This window comes from Maylandia zebra, linkage group LG15 (assembly GCF_041146795.1).
Source record: "Maylandia zebra isolate NMK-2024a linkage group LG15, Mzebra_GT3a, whole genome shotgun sequence".
Taxonomy (NCBI): domain Eukaryota; kingdom Metazoa; phylum Chordata; class Actinopteri; order Cichliformes; family Cichlidae; genus Maylandia; species Maylandia zebra.
In genome coordinates this window covers 21,838,363-21,853,135 of record NC_135181.1, presented here as the reverse complement: position 1 = coordinate 21,853,135, position 14,773 = coordinate 21,838,363, and the positions used below count along the sequence as shown (strand labels likewise).

Genomic DNA, 14,773 nt, shown 5'->3' with positions numbered 1-14,773 from the left:
AATGAAGCCTCATTTCCGGCGTGCAGCAGCGGCTTCGCCCGCTGATCGGGCGGGACAATTTTTTGGTCCCTAGGACCGTGAGAGGGTACTTTTTTTTTTTTTTTTAGTCAACAGGAAATGACGTATTTGTTGTCACGTGGTATCGGGCGTGTGTGCTGGAAAAGCGGGTCCCCGGTGATCGTGCCCCGGTAACAATGGCGTGTCCAGCGGGGTGGCCTGGGGGGGCACAGGCCACCCCCCAAACCAGACTGGCCAGCCCAGGTGCCACCCCAAAGGCAAAACAATAAAATTCAATCAAATATCAAATGTCCGATTATGTTTTCACGGTGACGCTCAGATATCCGAGTGTAAGTGAATGCAGCATCGCTTCTGCGCTATGCGCATCACGTTAGCAAAGGTAGGAGAGCCAAGCGCAAAAGATGGCACTGCAGGAAACAATTTTTCGGTGAAAGAAAATGAGGACAGAATAAATGTCCCGGTAAGTAATATCAAGTTTGTTGAGTTTAGTAAACTTCGGTGAAATTAGAATACCAAGGAAAAAAATAACACTTAAAGAATTATTGCAGCTGTGGAATATTTCAGACAGTAGGCTACTGAGGGCAGCTAACATAAGAGTTATGCGTTATAAGATATAATCTAAGTCGTAACATTGCTGTATGGAGCTGCAGATTTGGTTGCAGGTTAACATAGCTGGACTGGCCATCGGGCATACCGGGCATATCCCCAGTGACTTATTTTTTATTTTTTTTGTAATGGCATGAACAATGAGAGGTGGTGGATTGGCCAGATGCAGGTCGATGTGTAGAAATAACTCCGTTGTTTGGTGGTGACTATGACGGGGCTTCCACAGAGGCAACAGGTGGATGAGGGAAGGGGAGGCAGGAGGAGAGACCCGAAGCAGCCACCAGTCCGAGTGTCAGGTGAACTGAACTTCAGGTAAGAAGTTATGACCTGCAGTCTATCTGGGTCAGATATAAACCAAGTTTAGGTGGAGTTTATTTTCATGTTGCTGACTTTTTACTGTCAGTTGCAATAACTCATACTGCGTTCTAGCCAGTTTGACGGAGTTTTTATACAGCTGGGTGGGTGCTATGATGTTACTGATAGTGAACTTTATTTTATTCATAAGGTTAGTAGAGTTGCCAACGGCTCCTTAAAAAAATGGAATGGTCCCTCATTCAGAGAAAATATTACACGTTTCGTATTGAGCTGAGAAGAGACGCAGTTTGTCCCGGACTTTAGCTAGAATGGAAAAAAGACACAAAGCTGGATTTATTCTGTCTTTATGCTGCACAGCTGCCTCTTCTCTCATTCTCTCCCCCTCCCTCTCCTGTTGCTACTTCAATCATGAAACTGATCAATGATCAGCTGATCGGCTTTTCTCTCTTGTTTATCGCCCACTTTGCGCCAGAAAGAGGAAACCAGCAGATGTTGCGCTAAACAACAGCAGCACGTTTAAGCTTGATCGGCTGTTGTTAGAATGTATTTAATATTAATTTCTAGTATCAGCTGATGTTTGCTGGAGCCACAGCTGTAAAGCTGCTGGTCATGATGTCAGTTTAGATATGTGGTGAGAGGGAAACATGAAGATGAAACCAGGAGATGTCCTTACTGAACCATCAGAGCTGAACAGGTGATGGAGAAACAGGTTTACCTTTTAGGTGACATGAATGAGTTGAAGGGAAGTTATGAACTGTTTCTGAGAGACAAATAACACCAGGATCCTTTTTTATGTAGCAGACAGCTGGTAACTGTGCAGGGGCGGGTCTAGCAAAGTTTTGCCAGGGGGCCAGGTAGGGCATTAACAGGGAAAGGTGGGCACAAAGAAATACTTTTCTTTCTTATTCTCATTTAAAATACCTAGTTTTTATTAAATAATTATCTAAATCTTACAACCAAAGTTTTTATCTGACGTAAAATGTATAGAAATCATACATATACCAACAAGACTGTACATCACTGTCACAACAGGGTTTGTTTTCAGTCAAAGTCTTTATGGCTTTACTACCTGGTGGGTCGGTCTGTAGTAAAAATGCCCAATTCTTTTGTCCCAGTCCAGCCCTGCAGGTTAATACTGGCAGTGTCACCATGCCAGCTGACTGTATTTTATCATCAGCCAGTGTTGTTCTTTATCAATATTACCAAAGTTTACGATAAGGCAGCATAGAAAGTATTTACTTGCTTTCAGGTTTCATTCAAATGTTAGTCTTTTCAGTTGTTTCCCCACTTTTTTCCTGTTTCAAAATCAAACACCAGTTTGTGAGAAGATTATCTTCTTTTTTTAACAGGCAGATAAAGTTTTGCATTGGCATTGGCTAATTTGTCAATTGTTTGTTACAAATGTTCGTATTTTAATATTCAAAAATGTTTTTGCCCAAAACATATGTGCACTATATGTCAGTAAAAATACTATGCAAATATTGTTGTCCTTGACTGCTGAGTAAACACTGACAAAGCACTGATTGTATCTCTTGTACTTTATCAACGCAGTATCTAAAAACTTTGCACCGTAGTGGTTAAAATCTCATTCTAATAAGAGTTAAAAGTGCATTTGGTTATTAGGTTTATAGGATTATTGAATTATGGTTAAGGGTTGGTAGAATTTTTTTTTAAAACATTATCTGCCAATTAAATCTGCCACCCTTCTCCAAATCTGTGCCCCTACCTGGCCCCCCCAACAAAAATTTTCTAGACACGCCACTGTACACAGATGGTCTGAATTTGTGAAGCGAGTGGTATCGCATTTATCAAAGTCGGCTCCTCGTTGTTTTTTCTAAGCCACGATTAGGCTCATTGAGAGCAGGCATGTGCATGCAGACAGTGTTTGTTTTTACATCTGGTGGGTAACGTCCCTCCCTATATTTTTGGAACAGTACCTCTGAAGCTTGATTTAGATTTCTGCAGGAAATTTACGTTCTAACTTCAGATGTAACACCTCTTAACACTAAACCGGTCCATCATGCTGTTGTTTCCAGTTACAGCGTATATTTCCTGCTGAAGCATATTTCAGGCATAAGACAGAAACATTACAAAAATATACACCTGCAGGCCACTCTATTGTCTTTATTTGACTAAATGCACTAAATTGCTGCCACAAGCTTTTGAACACATGTACCTAATAAAGTGGCTGGTGAGTGTCCTCAGTCCCAGCTCGGATACAGATGTGTCGGTGTGTCTTTGTTCCCTGCAGTAGTGCCCTCTCCAGCTCAGTCATCATCCACATACCCCAGGACACTGTCCGAGCCAAAGAGATCATCGCCTACGTCAACACGCTGAAGACTCAGGTCAGCTATTACGCAGAGAGGCTGTCTCAAGCTGCCAAAGACCAATCGGCCAGCGGACTGGAGTGGACGCTCGCCAGTCTGGTTGACAAGGTACTAAAAGTGTTTGACGTTACGTGGGGACGCTTCATATTTCATTCATACCCTCTTCCTTTCAGACCCGTCAGCTGGTGGCAGTGTGCGGCTGCAAGCTGCTAGCTTCAGCTATTTAGGCCCTGAACGCAGTACGAGTACATCGCAACCAAAGCTTCTCCTTCCGCTGAGTCTGAACAAGTAGTGCTCCGCAATGACCAGGATACGCTGAGAGCAAAGTACAGCGGTCACAACAGCCAGTCGTCACTGCACGTGGACTGGCACGAAGAGGAGTGGGTGAGTTGATCAGCAGTTATTGGCTGTTTTCTGATTCCAGATTTTTTATTTCTTTAGCATGACAACAGACAAGCTTAGTTTCTTGGCACACATTGTGGATACAGCTTGATATCTTAACTACACTCTGAACTCTGTTTTTCTTTTCTTGTTGCTTCTTCTTCTTCTTGAGTCATCCCTCTCATGTTGATTTCCAGCTCAGGTCACTCCTTACTTTTAAGAAGTTGGAGGATTCGTGAGCAGATTTTTCCTTCACCATATCAGCCGACTTTATTCTATGAGAAAATACTCTTAAATGACTCGTCTTTAAAAAGTGTTCAGTGTTTTATGTCTGGTCTGTGTGTCATCTTTGTCTTTACAATGTTGCAGCAATACTTTAGTAATGATATGATATGATATGATATGATATACCTTTATTAGTCCCACAAGGGGAAATTTAAATGTTGGTTTAGTGTAAGCTCAGCTTTTTAACTAATGTAAGAAGTGTTATGACTGACTCGTTTTTAATACCTAAATCTGGCCTCAGTGCACAAACCTAAATGAATCGGTACATATGAAAGCGCCCAAGTCACGAGCTGTGTTCAAGGACATGGATAAAACAAAAAGGTTCAAATTTGTGCCCAAAAACCCCACAAATCAGTGTCACTGTTTTAAAATCTGCTGCGAGACCGCTCTAAATGTCAGCTTTTTCTTTACGTAAAGACTGGGGTCTGTAACATATCAGCTCGTTTCTTATTTATTAAAGAACATGCCTGACACCAGGCTTTTGAGTTAACGGCTCCATTCGATCTCTGCAAGTATTTTTAAGTATTTTTAGGTTCTTTCCAGCAGGATTTGTGGCTAGTTCTGGAGCTTGACCCTAAAAGATTTCAGTGTGTCGGTGCTTCTGCTTTCCCTGTTGTCCTTCTCTTCCGTCTTTATTTCTGTTTCTGTCAAATTTAAAAACAACTGCACTCTGAAATACACACTCTTTGCAAGATGTTGTCTAAACTAGTGGTTGGAAGGCATATTTGTGTTTGGTCTCTGATGGTTTATTTACACTTTTTGCAGGCCACGCCCACAGACTACAGCGCCATGATGAGCAACAAAGCCAAGAAGTCTATTGACTTCCTTCTGATGCAGGACACCGCCCCGACGATAGCCACGGACGTGTCACTGCAGTACCGCCTCGACATCGTCTTCTGCCAAACGGTCACCTACACATATTTTAATTATTGTATGTCTGAGCTGATGTGTTTATCCTGGAGTGACTCAGAGTGAAGGAGAAGGCCAAGAAGAAGTGTAAATATCATAGAAGCAAGGAGTTCAGAGCTCTACGACTTAGTGTCTTTATGGTATTTATGTGTGTAATGGAGACCAGGGGTTCCATTACCCTTACTTGTATTTTTATTAATTGACTGACTGATTTGTATTTAAAAACCGTAATGAAGAAAAACACACACTGGTTGATTGTGATTCTTTATTAGGCTTTTTGGGTTGTTATTTAAGTGACTCGTTAAAGGTGAAGAGACAGGGGGACTGGCCATCCTACCTGTGTCAGGAAAAGAACCTGTGTTAGAGCTGTTCACATTTAATCATTTGTCTGTAACCTAAATTAGTTGTATATGTAAAAAGAGAAGTGTTAACAGTACTCACTTTGTAAAGAGTAAAAGCAGCTCAATCACCTGCTTATGAGCTCCTGGAGAAAACCAATGTGCCAGGCTAGGGGAGTGTGTGTTGGAGTGATTTTGTTAAAAGTTGTCATTATTGTGCTTGGACCTTGTCTTGAACTGTATGTTCAGATATTTTCTGTTCCTCCCCCACATGTAGGATGTTGGGGATGTTACTAGCTATAGTTTTCAACTGCAGGCACAATCTATATAAGATTCTGGTTTCCTTATTTGGTAAGGAGTGTTCACTTCCTGCCCTTTATGGGCTCACCATGTAAATGGTGGACTGTTAGAGAGGTTAAGCCATATACGAGGTTGAGGGGAGATGACCCTTTTATGACTAGAGATGCAGTTAAAACGTTTGTAAGCAGGAAGTCACGTATACAGACACACATACACTCTCTCTCACTCACACACACACACACACACACACACACACACACACACACACACACACACACACACACACACACACACACACACACACACAGTGCCTTAGCTTTTACCACACAACATATGGGGTTTACAATGGGCGGTTGTGTAACTGTTTTCATTCAATAAAAGGCTGCGAGTGGAGGCTGGAGTTGGAGTTGTCTGAGTTTGGGTGTAGAGCTTGCAACTCTGAGAATCCGACCAGGCTTCCCCTGCACAAGTAAAAACCAATCGAACTCTGATTGTCTTACTTTGTTCTGAGTCAGCGAGGGCTGAAACCTAACTGTGGTTAAGGTGTTTTAATGCAGCGGTCCCCAACCGCCGGGCCACGGACCGTCGTTTGGTCGAGAGATGAGGCTCGGGTGTGAAATGTATGGTTTTCAGAGTTTTTATCGTTTTTTATCGTTATTTTGTTATCGTTTTTATCGTTAACTCTGTTTTCCTGGGTCTTTCACGTGTGTTATGAATAAATCTTCTTTTTTTCCGGTATCGGTACTAGTTTTATTTTGTTGTATTTATCTGTGACACCTTAAAGGCCGGTCCGTGAAAATATTGTCGGGCATAAACCGGTCCGTGGCGCAAAAAAGGTTGGGGACCGCTGTTTTAATGTATATAGAAGAGACTGACGTTTATATGTTATGGAGTTATTTATAGGACTTGTTACAAATCTTCATATGTCTATGATGTGTTATATCAGCCCGTTCTCACTCCCGAGGCGTAACATGTCGACGTTTTGTCACGTCCCGCGGCGTTCCTGAGGAACGTGAAAGGAGACCTTCGGCGTTCTTATGGTACGCGGCGGGCTATGGCTGGAATCCAGTTCAATGACGCTCCCGCGGTAATAGACGTTCCAGCCCTGTATTCCAGCCCTAAACCTAACCTTATCCCTAGCCCTGACCATAACCTTATTCCTGACCTTAACCAGGACTTTAATGATGTTAAATAGCGTGTTTCTAAGCGATTTGAAGAAAAAGAGCAAACGTGTAGATTCAGTCCAGACAGTTCTCATATTTCCTCTTTTTTCCGAGGTCGTCATTCAGGAACGTGGTGGGTAGCCGAAAACGTAATATGGTGACGATTTGTCACCTAGCGTAAAATGTTACGCTTTGGGAGTGAGAACGTGTTGGTTATATTGTAGTGGTTTTCTTATGGGGAGGGTTTTGTTTCCCTTTGGTTTGCTGACCCCCAGACTTGGTCTATTCCAGATGCTCACCTGAATCAGGTAGAGTATAACAGGAAGCCATTTGCTTTTCAGAAGGGTTGGATTCTTTGCTGTATCACCATGTGTTCTCATTAATAAAGTACATTTTACTCCAGTCTCGTGCTATTTTAGTGGAAGTGACCCATGACCGTCGGCCAAAACTGACAATATGACTATTAAAAGTCTGAGTAATACTGTAATTTTCTGCTGCTCATTCCTGTGCAATATCCCATCTGACCTCCCGTCATATTTCTTTTCAAGATTTTCTTATTTAATCACTAGTGTACATATATTTATAGATACATATATATATATATTTAGTCATCTTTTCTCTTTTACCACGTCTTTCTAATATTTTGCTCTTTACTATTTTTCTATTTTTTATTTTATTTTATTATATTTTATTATATTTTCTTCTACTGTACCATGCTGCTGAGTGACTGCTGCTCGTCAAACACATTTCATTGCAATGTTGACCCTGTGCTAACTTGCATATGACAAATAAAACTGAAAACTGATAAAACTGAAAACAGTAAAGGCAAAGGGAACACATCAAGTAAGGATTTCACACTCCCACTCACAACGGCACTTTCAAAGCATAAAGCCAAATGCTTCAAAATTTCATTTTGAAGCATTTTAAAAATGAATGTGTTTGAGTTTCATTGCTCCAAAGCAATGTTTTCATATAAGCAAGATAACAACCAGTTTGCAACCATGTAAGTACAGTCCTCTATTGTGAACAGACGTGTTGGCAATCTGTCTGCGTTTATAAATTAGACAACAGTTATTTGCAGATCTTCATCAATCTGCCTGAGAGTGATTGCAGTCGGTCTGAGTTGGACTGCAACTGTTTTGAGTCAGGTTGCCTCCAAGGAGGCAGTTTATTATTTTCCTTTCCTAGTTGGACAGATGGCTGTTGTTTTGTTTTTACTGTAGTGTGCTGGGCCATTAATGGCTCAGGGGCTGCAGCGTATCCGCGCCAACACCTAAGGCCAACGTGGAGTCACCGGTCAGACTAACATAAAGAAAAAATCTGTTAAATTACACATTTGTATTCATTAAGTCACAGACAATGAAAACAAGCAGAAATCAAGATGTAATATTTTTATAATTTTATTGATGTTAAATTAAAGTTCCAGCTTAGTTATGTTATCAGTGCAAGTCACTTCAATCTGTATAGCACCAAAGGAAACAATGGTGTTTTCAAGGTGCTTCACACTGTAAGGTAACAACTTACAGTATTAAAAAGAAAACCCCAAAAGAACAAACCCCTCTGAGCAAGCACGAGGCGACAGTGGGAAGGAAAAACTCCCTTTTAAGAGGAAGAAACCTTCGACAGAACCAGGCTCAGGGCGGGGTGGCCATCTGCCGCGACCATTCCTGGGGATTTCAAAAATGACTTGATCTGATCTAAATGTAAAACTAGCTCATTTAAAGTGTCCAGTGAGTTTTAGAAAATATTTTGCTGTTGATATCACGATGTCACTATAAAGTGGAAACTTTGTTTCTTCCCTTACACCTCCCAAAAAATGCCCGCACCGATGAGAAGCACTTAGATATGCAACTTGGTTCTGTGAATATCTTTCTTTTGAAAGTTTTAACAATATCTTCATCAAGATTTTGGAAGTTTAATTGCCAGAATGTCACCAAAGATGCATGCTTCCATCTTTTACAGAGGGATTTGAAAACCCTCTCGCTGAGTTTCTTGAACTTCTCTGGTGGGATTTTGTCGTATCCGGCCCTGATTTCAGTCCAGATTTTTATGGTAAGCCGGTTGGAGATAGCTTCAGCACTTTCAATGCTGAAGACTGTGCCTGATTTTTTTGCAACCTGGGAAATCAGTCCTTCCACAAAGATTTCCACTGAAAATCTGCATCTTTCTTTCTTTTCATATGATTCCAGTCTATCAGTAACTGTTACTGCCAACAGGTGTTCTTGGAATACTGAAGTAGTTATGATATTAAATATTGGTTGTTCCATTAAATTCATTGAATCCTCCTCCCCACTCCTCCCCATTTCCAATGATATTAGTGACAATTTATGTAATTTGTCACAAATATCAGTGAAAATCGCATTAGCAATGCAGTCAAAATAATTCTGCACTTTTCGGTCTAAATGCAAATCCATCCCCTTGAATTTGTCCAAGAGTAGATCCAACAAACGTTTTTGGTGAGAATGAGGGCACTTTAAAAGTTTACCAAGCTTTGAAAGCACAGCCTGAATTAATGTCTCTAACCATCTTTCAAAGTCTGTTTTTTCAGGTGGCTCACAGTCTACAGAAGATCTGTGATGCTGTATCTTTTTATATGACTCCGTTTGACTTACGTTTGTTAACGGTGGGATGCTGGCTTCATGTTCAACACAGGATTTCTGCTGCTGGGGATCTGGAATTGGATTGTTTTCTGGTTTTGCAGCACTGTGTTGGTCAGCATTTTGACAGCTTTCTTCTGTGTTAGCTGTTTCTTGGCTGTTAGCATCTATATTCTGTGCTGTATCAAACTCCTGCTCAGCAGAATCGTCCAAAAATTTCACACGTGACAAAACCGTTTTGCCAGTAGTGGTGTGGACAGAACAGTTTTCATGTACAGGGGAGTTCTGGGAAGACCTCAGTGGTGATACTGCTAGTGACTGTTCACACAGGTCCATTACGTCCTCTACAAAACCTACAAGCCGCTTAGCGGTGACGCAATCCGGATAGCCTGAGGTAAGTGCTTTTAACTGCTTGTTCGAAAAACTACTGACCAAGTTATCCAAGAGGGATACCAAAGCATGTACTGTAGAATTATCCCCATTGGTCTGAACTGTTTCATCATTTGTCATTGTGTTACAGTTCGAGCTTGCCATTTCACTTTTTTGTTTTTTATGTCTAAAATGTTGTTTTGTGTTAAACTCCGTGTTTGAACGTTTAAAGCGCTGCTGTCCCGCTGTGTGAATGCGTTTCAACTGAACAGCCAGGTCTATATATAAGGTCGGTTTAAGGTTTCTTTGTAACGTCAGGTGACGTTACAAAGAAACGTCACCAGTCAAAGGACTGGCCCGGCTCGTCATAACGAAAGGGGCGGGACAAATCTGTTGCTTAGCAACTGAAAAAAAAGGCACACCGCGCTGAATGCTACATCCGGCCTGCGACGGTACACCGCCTCCGCACCACCGTTTAAACATGAAGTGTGGATGTTAGAAGATCCCAAATATGGTGAGCTACTGGGAAATTACTCACGTTTTTGTTCTTGAGAGTGAGCGATAATAAGCGACATTTTATTGAGAAATTACAGTAGTCTGTCTACAAAAACTACAAAAATGACCTAAATAAGACAGAAGTACACATTCATTTTTATCGTTTTGTCAACAACAAGGCGCATGAGGTTTGTTCAGTATTTGTTGTGTCTACAAGGCTCAGGCGCCCCCATGAAGTGTCTTATTTGTATAGTTGAAAGCATTATAAAGGAACGCAAAACTAAATTACATATAATTATAATTCTTGGCACTTTCTGGTGTGTGTGAGTTAGTGTTTCTCTTTTATGATTTGTGGGTCCAGCATCAAATTTAGAATCCTTCCCATCACACATGAGGTCTTGAATAATCATCTTATTTTAAAGACCTCGTAGTTTGATAGTTTGCTCTCAGACTGTGGGCTTCCTTGTGGTTTTTAGGATATTTAGAAGTAGAAGGGGATCATCCTTCTGTGGAACCAGCTCCCAGTTTGAATGCAGGAGACGGACACTATCTCTACTTTTAAGATTAAGTTTCAAAGTTACCTTTTTGCCAACGCATATAGCTAGGGCTGAATCAGGTGACCATGAATCCTCCCTTAGTTACCCTGGGACTACCCTGCTGGGGGATTCCCACCATGTGTTTATACACCTCTCTGCATTCAATAATTAGTTCTTGTTCATCTCTGGCTCTCGTCCACAGTGTGTCTTTTGTCCCCTTTTTCGTCTCCTCATCCCCAAAGGGTCGCAGCGGGCTGCCCCTCCCTGACCGTGGTTCTGCCAGAGGGTGCTTCCTGTTAAAAGTGAGTTGTTCCTTCCCACTGTATTGAGGTTTTTTCTTTTTAATTGTAGACTTTCTACCTTACAATCTATACCACCTCGAGGAGACTGTTGTTGTGATTCAGCTCTGCATAAATACAATTAAATCGAATTAAGTGGGTTCAGCTGTTTTGTGAAATAAATGTGAGTGACATGGTAAGTAATAGCCTGCATGTAACTCATGGTAAGAAGAGCAATATCGCCCCCTCCTGGTTCAACCTTTTTTTCTTTGCAGTAATCTTTCCAATAATAATACATATGCACTAACCTCATGCTTGCTGTTAACAATAGCCTAAAGACACAAAATCAAGTTTAGTTTTTTCCTTAAGTTTATGTTTTTTTTTATATGGTTGGCATTTATTTTGTTTCTTTTTAATAATTATATTGATTCTATTGATTGTTTGCCAAGCACTGAGGTCTCTGCTTAGACTGTGCTACTGGGATCACTGATTTAAAAATGAGGCAAAAGCACCAAAGTTGTGCTCAAAAATAGTACAGTGAGCTACAAGCTGTTGCTGTAGTAATTCTAACACACTTATTGTTTTTAAATACATACATGTTTAGTTCTTTTAAACCTAATTATATATATATTTTTTGCAAAAGTGTCACCTAAACACCCAAATATACGTAATTCAAAACTTACTTTAATTATTACCCATTTGGCTGGTAACATGGACCCAGTCTGATGGATAGTTACTGAACAGATAGTCTTTTCTTTAAAGGCTGCATTCAGAGCAAATCATTGTAAAAACAAGACAAGTCAATAAAAAACAAGTAATAACTATAATACTAAACTACAATAGAGAGAAAATCCAGTAAATATAATTATATTATGTAAAAAATATACAAATATTTACCTCTAATTTAAAAAGACATTACAAGGGTACTAGTTTCATTTTAATCTAAACATAATCTAAATTGACACTAAATCAGTTTAAATATTACAGCTGAAGGTGATTTTAATAAATGTACTGCTGCTTGACTTTGTTTTACTACTGCAGTATAATTTATCATGTACAAAAGCTCCAAATGTTGTTTCTCTGACTTAATGTTCTGATGACGTTTGTGTTACTTTGCAGGAAATAGTCAGGACCCAGATGAACCTGTGCTGGAATTCAGTGTGGGTGAGTAATATGAGCATTTATGAAGGCTGTCCATGACCTGTAATTAAATTTAGCGTCATTAGTGCCACTCATTGCAAGTGACAGTGCACATGCTTTCAGCATGGAGTCTGCTCTTATGGTAGCAAAATAAATTCAGAAAATCTCCATCAAAAAGCAGCTCAGCAGCAGAAATATATATGGTCAGCTGGTTGTGAGTTAATGAGCATGTGAAATCAGTGTGAACATTTTGAAACAACAACTCTCCAACCTCGTAATTGTAAGACTGCCTGTGCAGCCACAGGAGCCTTCAGAGAGTCTTCCTGCTTGTCTCTTGGGTTGATTTGCTCGTGTTTTCTCACCCAGTCAATGACTGTAAAAGGGCTGGACTAATTGGAGGCAGGTGTAATTGATTGCACTGATATGCTAGTCTACTTATAGCCCACATTACAAACACTGCTGTGTTATTTTGTCTCTCAGTGCAGGTATGTAATGTGACAAAACCTCTAATGATCTGATATGTTTGGGATGGATGGGTTGTGAATTATATAGTGAATTGTCTTATTTTGTCGCTCTGTGCAGGCTTTCTACTTACAGGGTGGTGGGTCTCAGAGGACAATTGCTACCCCTGTTGAAGTGAACAACGTGTGGAGTGCAACTGGCTTTGTGGCATAGCTGGCTCTGGCCTTGGACTGTGTGTTTTTACTTTGTACCTAAATGGGACACTGGACTTTTAACTACTATTCATTGTGTTTATAAATAAAATTTTAGAATTTTATTGACTGTCATCTTTTTGCCCACGGTGGAGACGGTTGGTCAGACCTAGAATCTGTGTGTGTGTGTGTGTGTGTGTGTGTGTCATCAGCAGGGTTTTGCATAAAAGAGTGTGAGCAGGTCAAAAGGTCAATTCATTTATTGTAGTTTTATGGCAGCACCCTCTAGTGGCCTTGAAGCAAACAGTCTCCTAACTAAGCCATGGCATCTCTGGTCTCTCCTACTTTTGTGTGCTCTGCTGGAGGAGCAGCATTGGATCTAGTGATACTGAGTAAGCTGATTAGGACAGGCCTGGAGAAATGTGGTTTGCATGAAGTATCAGGAAAAAAACAACCTTGTATTGTAAAATAATAATACACGAATAATAAATACTTTTCATGACATTCAGATTTCTGGACTCACGAGTTCATAGAACATTAATGTTACGAAACATTGAGAAGTCTTAAAACTACATTGTATACTTATTATTTATTTACTTTAATCAGATTTGACTGGTATTTTTAAACATTAAGTTTTTGTTCCTTCAACTATTGTATTTAAGCTTATGACTCACTCACAGTATGTTTATATAACTGCCTAAAAAACGGTGAGGATGTGGCCGCAGTGGCTGAGAAGCAAGAACTTTGCTTTGTCTTTTTTTTTTTTTTTTTAAATTGGGAAGCATAAATGAACATACCAGAAAACCCTGCACGAAGGAGCCATATTTGTTTTTTGTGTGTGCATAAGATGAAGCTTTAGTATTATTACACATATGATAAGGATGTTAGCATGCAACACACAAACTCAAGTGGTGTTGCCAAGATAGTTGCTGACTGGCAAGAAACTTCTAGAAGAAATCTGGTGACAGTCCAAAGCACAAATGAACATGTTTAATACTCGTGCAAGACCCTGTGGGAAGGTGCCAGATTGCTGTATTTTGTGTGAATCAGAAAAAGTGCACGGTGATGACTAAAGCTTATAAAACATCTCTCTCCTTATGTGTGCATATATGAGAAAGAAAATTCTGCCAAAGCAACTTTAGCTTCTTGCAAGCATCAGTACACAAAGGATGCTAACACAAAGCTAGCCAAGAACCAAGAGTGATTTTAAAGTTGAACGTATGCCGACCCCAGCAGCCAAAGGGAGCTCCGGGGAGAGCTTCTTGGGGTCCAGTGATGTGTCCTGAAGAGACGACATGAGCTCTCCCTCCTGTAGGCCCACCCCAGCAGTAGGTGCTGTCTGTCTCATTCCGAGTTAACTGCTACTCCTCTACATCTAAACGAGCCAGTTGAGGAGGTTCAGGCATCTGACAAGGGTGCCTCTTGAACGCCTCCTGGGTGAGATGTTCCAGGCATGTCCCACCAGGACAGACAGGACACACCCAGCACATGTTGGGGAGATCACAGCACTCAGCAGAGAATGCCTCAGTGTCCCCCAAATAATGGAGGAGCTGGCTCGGGAGAGTAAGGTCTGGGTCTTCTCTGCTTATGCTACTGCCACCGAAACTGGACACCAGATAAGCTCAGAAAAATGAACAACCTGTTTAAATAAAGGTTAATTTAAAAAAAATGTTTGTCATTAGCTAGTCTGTGTACATGTACTTCTTCTCCAGTGTTGAAAATGTTAAACTCACAACCTGCACATTTTCTGGTTGCATCATCAAATAAATACCCCCAAAAGTAGTCTGAGTACTTTTACACTGGTTTTATGCTGCGATATTTTCAAAGTCTTTCACTGAACACATTCAGTCACACATTGTTCATAATTTATTGGAAGTTTATTGTTTAATGTCCTGTCTAAATAACTTCAGTCACCATTTGTATTCATTAATGAATAACTGACTTCCAATATTAAAAGAAATAGAAACTGTTGTGCTGTTGTTCACGTAGAAGGGCCTGCTGCTGGATGTCCAGACTTTGTGCGTCAGCAGGAGGGTCAGGGTACAGGGTTCGAACCTCCTCAT

At 40.6% G+C, this 14,773-nt stretch overlaps 1 protein-coding gene across 2 annotated transcripts; it reads left to right on the top strand.

The window, feature by feature from the left end:
* The first annotated feature begins 194 nt into the window (after positions 1-194).
* LOC143412667 (inositol polyphosphate-4-phosphatase type I A-like) lies at positions 195-12,835 on the top strand. 2 transcript variants are annotated; one of them, XM_076874108.1, is made up of 8 exons: positions 195-478; positions 851-936; positions 3,191-3,374; positions 3,440-3,650; positions 4,698-4,838; positions 10,842-10,941; positions 12,037-12,081; positions 12,640-12,835. In XM_076874108.1, exons 1-4 carry the CDS (start codon positions 356-358, stop codon positions 3,491-3,493), a joined length of 447 nt encoding a protein of 148 aa, XP_076730223.1. In that variant the 5' UTR covers positions 195-355; the 3' UTR covers positions 3,494-3,650; positions 4,698-4,838; positions 10,842-10,941; positions 12,037-12,081; positions 12,640-12,835. The 2 variants fall into 2 exon arrangements, 1 of the variants encoding a protein (XP_076730223.1); XR_013093188.1 differs by lacking the exons at positions 195-478; positions 851-936; positions 3,191-3,374; positions 3,440-3,650; positions 4,698-4,838 and adding an exon at positions 9,676-10,122.
* Positions 12,836-14,773: the final 1,938 nt, after the last annotated feature.